The sequence below is a fragment of the Cydia splendana genome, chromosome 17, assembly GCF_910591565.1.
Source record: "Cydia splendana chromosome 17, ilCydSple1.2, whole genome shotgun sequence".
Lineage (NCBI taxonomy): Eukaryota > Metazoa > Arthropoda > Insecta > Lepidoptera > Tortricidae > Cydia > Cydia splendana.
This window is the reverse complement of record NC_085976.1, coordinates 16,982,017-16,991,705: the sequence shown is the minus strand read 5'-3', so window position 1 is coordinate 16,991,705 and position 9,689 is coordinate 16,982,017. Positions and strand designations below refer to the sequence as shown.

The 9,689-nt window shown below is 39.0% G+C and overlaps 1 protein-coding gene across 2 annotated transcripts; it reads left to right on the top strand.

Annotated features, from left to right (window-relative positions):
* The first annotated feature begins 241 nt into the window (after positions 1–241).
* On the top strand, positions 242–7,475 carry LOC134798925 (mortality factor 4-like protein 1). 2 transcript variants are annotated; one of them, XM_063771354.1, is made up of 7 exons: positions 242–384; positions 497–614; positions 694–806; positions 1,936–2,010; positions 3,455–3,517; positions 4,443–4,530; positions 5,796–7,475. In XM_063771354.1, exons 1-7 carry the CDS (start codon positions 357–359, stop codon positions 6,367–6,369), a joined length of 1,059 nt encoding a protein of 352 aa, XP_063627424.1. In that variant the 5' UTR covers positions 242–356; the 3' UTR covers positions 6,370–7,475. The 2 variants fall into 2 exon arrangements, with proteins under 2 accessions (XP_063627424.1, XP_063627425.1); XM_063771355.1 differs by lacking the exon at positions 3,455–3,517.
* Positions 7,476–9,689: the final 2,214 nt, after the last annotated feature.

The following is a 9,689-nucleotide window of genomic DNA, read 5'->3' as shown; positions in this document are numbered from 1 at the left end:
TCAGTAAGAACCAGGAAAACTATACTCATCCTTTTCTTTTGGGTGCTAGTACTAGTGTAAGACAAAGATAGTATGATTCTCTCTGTCTATGATTGAAATGAGACACTCCTTTGACAAACATAGATACTTGTGTCTAAAACATGCTGTGTTTAGAACGGAACGTAACGAATAGTAGGTATTTGGCTTGTGCTATTGAGCTCATTTAACTTAGTTTATCTCATTTTCTTACACATCGAATTTGAACCTTGTTACTTTTAATATAAAGCTTACTTTTTAATACAAATTAATCTGGAACGGGGATTTGTCTTGGATTCATTTTGATTATACGTGTTATTTTATTTTGTGAATAAATAAATATGGCACCGAAGCAAAAGTTCGCTGAAGGTAATAATTGTGTTATTTATTCGAAATATTCTATGAACTCTGCCTCATTTAACAAGTGATTCTTTAGTTCGTCTGTTAACAAAATACAGTATATACATTTACCGTTTTTCAGGTGAGAAAGTATTGTGTTTTCACGGTCCTTTAATTTACGAGGCAAAATGTCTAAAAAGCAGCGTTACTAAGGACAAACACGTCCGTTATCTAATACATTACGCAGGATGGAACAAAAAGTACGTATTTAGGTAATTATTTTGCGTCTGAACGTTGTAATGAAGAACATAACCTAACATTTATAAACGGCTTTTTCAGTTGGGATGAGTGGGTTCCCGAAAGCCGTGTATTGAAGTATAACGAAGCTAATGTGCAGCGGCAGAAAGAAGTGCAGCGGGCGCATTCAGCCCAGCCCGCAAAGACCAAGAAAAGTAAGCTTATTTGTGTTGTTTTTAGCGTTTAGTTCCCTATTCGCCGGATTTTTGTTTCGTCGTATTCTCGTATACTCGGATGATGACGTACTGAAGTAAATCCGGCGAAACAAGAATCTGGCGAAACGGGAACTAACCAATCAAGTTGTTATGCTTTGATATGGTATTCTTTGATTCTTTATGAACCTTAACTTAAAATACAGTGGGAAGTAGCTAAATTGTTTTATCTATTATTATAAGGCAGCGGTTCCCAATCTTTTTTTTTGACGGAACCCTTTTGGAAAGCGAAATACTTGATGGAACCCTACAATGGCCGTGGCGGCATAGTAAAATTTCTGAGGAGACTAAAGCATAGTGTACTAAATTCTTGCGGAACCCCTGCAGGGGTGTCGTGGAACCCTAGGGTTCTGCGGAACACACTTAGAGTATGGCTGTTATAAGGTATTTAAATTTCAAGTGTCTATAACTCTATATGTTTAGCCAATTTTGACAGGCAGTTAACAAAGTGTTAACATTATTTTTGAAGATAGTTGAGTCATTTCAACTATAGGGCCAATGATATGTCTTAAATGCTTTACACACCTTACTTAATTCAGTAACTAATGACAGGGACGCAGCACTACCTAAATAGAAGTGTCAATGCACAGTTGCATCACTCTCATTACTGCATTAAGTGAGGTGTGTGAAGCTCTTTAGCCTAAACCAGGGGTCATCAAATGGCAGAATGAGGTCCGGATCTAGACCACTGACCTATTTTGTGCTGTACATTTAATTTGTTTATTTAATAAACTCAAGTAGAAACAACAAGTAGTTAAAGGACCCCTGAAGAAGTAATTGGTGACCCCTGGCCTGAACCCTTAAACCACTGATGTCTGAATGTGGTATGTCAACAAAGTTGTTACAATGTTTTGCTGAATTTCTAAATTGGTGGTTAAGGGTTAAGTGTGCGAACTCAAACTCACAGCGGGCCCGAACTGGAGAAGATTGACCCATGACAGACCCCAATGGAAAGAGCTGGAGGAGGCCTTTGCCTAGCGGCACACTGAGCTAAGAGACATACTCTAACTCAGAATAAAAGGGCTTAATAGATAGATAGGTGTGAAAGTGTTAATTATAATTATTTTCACAGCTCCGGCAAAGGGTCGTAAATCTGAATCAGCTGCGACTGCAACACCTGGAAAGGAGGAGGCAGCCACTCCGGCCGGTATGTTACTCTGTTACACACTTATAAGTTGCTTTTATCAATGGAGCGTTTCATCATTGTATCAACCATGAAATTTAACTAATACAGTGTAAACTCCATATAACGTCACTCGATATAATGTTTCACTCCCTATAACGTCGACATTTTCCTCTAGTTGGTTTACTTTAATATTAATTTCTCTCTATTTAACGAAAACTCTCTATAATGTCAGTGTTCGGTCCATTGAATGTCGCTATCTTACTACGTTTAAGTATTATCTACATTTGTGTTTTGAATGTTGAACCATATTTAAATATGTAAGTGTTGTGTTTTGCTCTAACAAACATTGTCAAAAATAAGACATCAGATATATTTTAGAAAATTGAAGTTACTTAGGCATGAAATACTAAAAGGCATGCTGCTATAACTATATAATTAGGTACCATTGTCCAAACTGTTAACTGACAGTTCGTAAACCTTATTACAAAAGGCATAAGGCAAACGATGGACAGTCAAGAGTGTTGCTGTTTGTACAAGACATGTTTGACAACTAATATTGAAGTTGAATACGTAATGACATTATACACTACTGCAGTAATTTACTAATGTTTTTTTAATATGTTGAGTGTAAACCGAAGCCGGGTATTCATTAATCAACATTTGTTATGAATTTGATCACCATGTTTTGCAACAAGTTTACCGTAAACACTGTTTCTGAATCTTAGCAGTCCACACTAGTTTAGTTGTTGCTAGGATGTCGCCCGAGGAGGTAGTACTATTTCCATGTTTCTAAACTTGCGTCTCACACGTCCACACTCGATGACATCTGTTTATAAACGTTTATAAACTAAATGTTTCGTCTTGCTCTCCACCTAGAGTGGGGAACACGGCAACATGTTTATGCAACAATATTTCATCATCCTTGTTTATAAACATGTTTACAGAGGTGATGAAACATCGTGCAACACTGTTTATAAACAGTCATTAAACAGTGTTTATTAACAAAAGTTGCCTAATGAATACCCGGCTTAACTTTTCAAGTCACTAAATATTTAAATTGACCAATTTATTTTCTTTGCTAAAAAGTTGTTCCATACCTCAAAAGGAAAAAACGGAACCTTTTTAGGATTACTTTGTTGTCTGTCCGTCCGTCCGTCTGTCTGTTAAGACCCTTTATCTATATCTAATGCACCTAGAAATTTTCATACCTTGTTAATGTTCTAACTTCTAAAGCAGTGGTTCCTAACCTGGGGGTAATTACCCCCGTGGGGGTAAAACTGGTATTTTACGGGGGTAATAAGCTAACCTAATATAACAATACAACAAACGTACACGTTTTATTTTTTATTACCATTGGGAGGAGGGGTAAAATCAAGTTCCCTAGTTAGTCATAGGGGTGACCAGACTGAAAAGGTTAGGAACCACTGTTCTAAAGTGATACTAACCTGTAAATTGTTCCACGCAGCGGCCACCAAGGGACGCAAGTCGGAGGCGGCACGCGACGAATCCCGGGCTTCCACCCCTGCTGGTACTGATCCCTGCCATTTCACACTAGACCAGGGGCTCCCAACCTTCTCTGTGTCCTGTCTAGGCCCTAAAGTTCAAAAACTAACCATATAGTGTATGAAGGCCTATTATTAAATACCTGAAAACATTGCCACACTACATTAAAAGCTTGGTTACCCCAGTTGTGTCACTTGTTTTTGTGTTTTTCAAGCCTGTTTTTTAAGCCTGTTTTTCTTTACCAGTACGACAAATAGCTATGGTTAGGAACGCCTGGTCTAGACAGATTAATTAATAATAATAATATTTGAAGGTTTGGTCTCCAGTGGACCCTGTTAACTGCATATAGTGTAGCCTTTTCTGTATGTAATATTGCATACATATGCAGCAATGCTTCGTTGAATAGGCGGGTCCACACAGAACGAGCCGCCTCGTGAGGAAATGCATATAGTGTAGCCTTTTCTGTATGTAATATTGCATACATATGCAGCAATGCTTCGTTGAATAGGCGGGTCCACACAGAACGAGCCGCCTCGTGAGGAAATTGCCGCGCGAAGCAGCTCGGTCTGTGGAGACGTGCCTCGGCCGCATTGCCTCGGGCATTGCATGAAGCCTGTGTACTTATCTGCTTGCATTAACCGAAACCACAATCAACAGTCAAATTATTAAAAAAAAATCTGACAAACTTTACAAGCTTACATTTAGTTTAGAGTTTTCAATGTTTTCATTATTTAAAATAATGGTATTTTCTTTCAAAATTCATTACGAAATTTCGTGACTGTATGAAACTTGTTGAGAAATAGGTCTTATTTCAAGTTAAACCCACAAAACTCAATTAAGCCTGTTCAAGCCTGTCCATTCAAATATTCCTTGTCTGTTGTCAAGGAAGATTTGAGTGTTAACCCTTTGGCGTGGCGTTCAAAGGGTAAAGCGTGTTGTTCATGTTAAAGGTAAAGATGCAGAGACCCCGGCGGCGGGCAAAGCCAGCAAGACCTCCAGCAAGGACGCGCCTGCCGACTCCGGCTCCGACCAGCCCAAGTGAGTCCATAACAGTTAACCTAAACAATTATAGTATTCATCATCATCATCATCATCATATCAGCCAGAGGACGTCCACTGCTGGACATAGGCCTCCCCCAAAGAGTGCCACAATGACCGGTCTTGCGCCACCCGCATCCAGCGGACTCCCGCGACCTTTACCAGGTCGTCAGTCCACCTTGTGGGCGGTCTACCCACGCTGCGCCTTCCGGTACGTGGTCGCCACTCGAGAACCTTTCCGCCCCAATGGCCATCGGTTCTACGGGCAATGTGCCCCGCCCACTGCCACTTAAGATTAGCGATTCGGAGGGCTGCATCGGTTACTTTGGTTCTGCTGCGGATGGCCTCATTTCTGATGCGATCACGCAGAGAGACTCCAAGTATAGCATTTTAGTATTAACAGTTTTAAATGATTCACGGTTAGTTTCATTAGACTTATATCGATCGGTGGTAACGTTGAAAGCGAACGCAGCCGACGTGCACGAATGAGGGTAGACCGAGCGCGGTCTACACAACTTTGAGACCCACCCGCTATCATCAGTTACCCGTGAACAAGATGCGTGTAACTGCGTCGAAACATGAAACACGGTTCATATCCCGGTCGATATAAGTCTAATTTTAGTATTGTATGTTATCTGAATAAGTTTTTGGCAAAAATTTAAGTTTTGGTACAGTCAACAACAGAGCTATGAATACAGGCAAAGTGCCAAAAATATGTATTTATGTATACACGACCTTAATGTACAGGCAATAAAGTACTGTATACATATTTTTGACACTTTGCCTGTATTCATAGCTCTGTTGTTGACTGTACAAGCTTTTATCGCTGACTGTACTTTTCTTACGACAGACAACTAATTAATAGTTTAATACTCATCGAGACAATTTAAAAAACCCCTTAGATTGCGTTGTTTCATCACAGAGTTCCTATGGCCACCTCCTGTCTCCATCATCAGATCAGCTCGATGGTACCATAATATTGCATTGTCATCCGATTTATACATGCATGCAAAATTTCAGGAAACCAGGAAGTGGATCAAATTTAACTTGCAAGATTTGATTATAGACCGACAGACAGACAACGGGACAGGTGAAACTAAATAAAAGCTTGTAAAAATGGTATATGTAGAATGTAAATGTTTCAAAAACGTGCGTATGATCGCAACAAAAAAATGGTCTACAGTACAGAGGGCCCATAAATGTTCCACACCTTTTTGTACCATCGTCAACACTGTTAACTGACAACTTTTTATTTAATTTGTCAGGAAAAAACGCGGCCGCCTGGACTTATCCATCGAATCTGAAGAGCAATACCTAGCTAAAGTAGAAGTTAAGATCAAAATCCCTGAAGAACTGAAAGTCTGGCTAGTCGACGACTGGGATGTCATCACAAGACAGCAGAAACTGGCCATCCTCCCGGCCAAACTCACCGTGGAACAAATAGTCGACAACTATCTAGCGTTCAAGAAATCCAGCAAAACGCATAACCAAGCGAAGGAATCCGTCTTAGTAGATATTACTGAAGGTATCAAAGAATATTTCAACGCTACTTTAGGATCTCAACTCTTATATAAATTTGAAAGGCCTCAATACAGTGAGATATTGCAAGAATACCCTGATACACCCATGGCACAAATATATGGTGCTATACATTTGCTCCGACTATTTTCCAAGATGGGTCCAATGTTGGCATATACAGCGCTTGATGAAAAGTCGCTTCAACACGTTTTAACGCACATACAGGACTTTTTGAAGTATATGGTGACGAATAGATCAACTTTGTTCAATCTCCAAGACTATGGTAATGCTACGCCCGAGTACCACAGGAAGGTACAATAGTATTTACATTGTAAGCCGCCTGGTTGTTTGTAAAGAATATAAAGAGTAGCAGAGACGAGTAAGTGAAAACGACTGCTATTCCGCTAATATTCTTAAGTTGCAGTTCTTTCAAACAGATAGATTAAGAGCCCATCAACGTGCACACTAGCGCCACTGCTAAATAATCGTGATTATTTAAATTTAACGATAGGTATTTCAAAAAGGGGGCCGCTACGTACTGTATTTTGTATTTAAGTACCTTTTGAATACATCAAACTAGTTTTTACGTTGCTGGATTCGTCGATCTAAGCGTCCAAAGTTAAAACGGCCGTTTTTGTTTTGTGTTCATATGTGTGTGGTGGCCAAAAATCGTGGGTTCAAACCTCAGTAGTTGTGCTGTATAGAGCAGAAAAAAATCGTTCTCGAAAAAAAATGCAAAAAGATCACTATAAAATCGGTCAGTACGGATATGATGGTCGTTCTTGTCTACGTGACAGCGTGATAAAACGGTGTCCGTCACTTTCTATCTAGCGGTGTTAAAAAGTGACAGTTATTTTATCACGTGGATAAAACTATCCGTAATACGCCTGCAGGTTCCTTATCAGTTATCATACACAGACAAAAGGATAAACTGGCGCCAAATACTTATGAAGTTCCCTGCCGCATCTGTATGTTCGCGATAAACTCTAAAACTACTGAACGGATTTTCATGCGGTTTTCACCTTTCAATAGAGTGATTCTTGAGAAAGGTTTAGGTGTATAATTTGTAAAGGTATTGTGTAAATTGTTTGAAAACCCGTGCGAAGCCGGGGAGGGTCGCTAGTTAGATATACATATAAGTAGGAGTGATATTTGAATTGAAATAGATATTTGTAACCACCTTAGACGCTCCAATAAATAAATAAATACATATTAGGGGACATCTTACACAAATCAACCTAGCCCCAAACTAAGCAAAGCTTGTACTATGGCTGCTAGGCGACGATATACATACTTCACCCATGACTCAGGAACAAATATTTGTGTTCATCACACAAATAAATGCCCTTACCAGGATTCGAACCCAGGACCATCGGCTTCACAGGTAGGGTCACTACCCACTAGGCCAGACCGGTCGTCAAATATAATATATTTGAGGGTAATACTTGGCATCATTCGAGTTTCATTAGAATTTTGCATGCCATCATCTCGCTTTATTTTAACGCCATCTAGTGAATCTTCATAGCTTTTTGTCCTTTGGTGCAAAATGAGTGCACTAGGTGGCGTTGCAATGCACCTCGATCGGATTGAATCATTGAAATTGAAATACTTATCGCTACAGCCACGGATTATATTCAATTTGTTTGGATATTAGGGCATTTTCACTTAATTGAACACCTTTAACGGCCGGTTAGCAATCGTTACAAAACTGACGGTCAGTGTCAAATCCCATACATTTGTCAGGAATGTAACGGTTAGATGTTACTGAAACACGACTTAAGTCACGCTTTACAGTACAAGTTAAATGAAAATGCCCATTAGCAGTCGTTGTTACAAAATATATATACTTACTCACCTCTGTTATGTTATAATTGTTAAAAAAACATGATTATATTTTAAAATTTTAATTTAATTCCTGAAATGAATTTAGATCATACTTTTTTTACTACAGAGGCAGAGAAAAGCAATGTTATGAAATGTTTGTGTCGTTCTCAGCAAAAAGGTACTTTCTTTGTTGGTTCTCAGCCACCGAAACTGGTCAGCTGATGAATTCTGATCAAATGAAAAAACCGACAAAACTAATGCTTTTTAAATGACAACGACATATTTGGGGTTCTGTCTAAATAAGGGTTATTTTTACTAGAGATGCAACGGATAGTTGTTTGGCCGGATACCGGATATTCGGCCGATGTTCAGGTTCGGTATCAGGCCGCCGAATATTCGGCTGGCGGAACTATACCTACATTTAGGTTTTTCAGGTGCGCATTGTGCAGGTTTTGACACTTTTGACCTGTTTCGTGTTGACCGTTCGCGCGGACTCAGTTCTAGGTTCGAAATGAGTGCGCGTGTAAGTGAGTAGAATGTTTATATTGTTTTAAAAAAATAATCGAGTACGATTATGCCCCCTGACTGTTTCTTATTCCAATTTTATTTACTCCGAAATCAAGCAATGTTACTATCCGGTATTCGGCCGAATAGTAGGCCAGTATCCGGTATCCGGCAGGATGTTAAAATAATGGCCTTACAGGCCGGATACCGGATAGTAACCGAATATCCAGTGCATCTCTAATTTTTACATTATTTTGGTACGGAACCCTGAAATCATGCATAACCGGGCTTCGTTAGTTTAGCTTAATTGACTGAATATTTGAAGTGAAAGTAATCAATGTTAATATTGTTGAAAATAATTCCTGTAATGTAAATGTTAGGATTAGGACATTGATATTATTTTAAATAGGATAACGAGAAAATTGGATACATTTAAGGTCAAAAATATCAATTTAGACGAAGTGGCAAAATTATGTGAACACCAACTTTATTCTCAATTATTATATTTTTGACCTTTATTGTACGTAACTAACAATAAGTAAATAGATAATTTGTGTAAGTCTAAAATGTATCTACTAAAAAACAATATTTGTGAGACGTATCAGTGTAAGCAAAGAGTTATTGGTTATAAAAGAGTTGTAAAGTCTAAGCGCCACTTGCACCATCCCACTAAACCCGAGGTTAACCGGTTAAACCGTTAACCCAGTGTCAAATTGTACTGGTAACCATGGTAACTCCATATTTAACTGGTTAACCCCGGGTTAGTAAATGGTGCAAGTGGCTCTAAGAAAGATTCGTGCTTCGTATTTGACGGCTGAAGCAGATGGCGCTATATGCCTCTGTACATTATGCGGTAACCCTGCTTGTCAGAAATTGACATTTGACAAGTTAGTTTCCATGAAACATGGCGCCATAAAGCGCTATCTATAGTCTGACAAAAAAGAGTAGAAATTAAAAAGTGGCAATACTGTAGTGTCATCCCTTTCAAATCAATCTAAGAAAACGGGACGACACTACAGTATTGCCACTTTTTAATGAGGGTTTCCGCGATCGAGTTTTTCACTAGATGCCAGCACCGTGGCGAGAGGTCTAGCTGTCATAATCCACCAATCATGTTTAACTATGTTTTTTTTTATTGGTGTATATTGACAGCAGCTGTCAAAAAGACCTCTCGTCACGGTGCTGCCATCTAGTGAAAATCTTGATCGCGGAAACCCTCATTAAAAAGTGGCAATACTGTAGTGTCGTCCCGTTTTCTTAGATTGATTTGAAAGGGATGACACTACAGTATTAATTGCCACTTTTTAATTTCT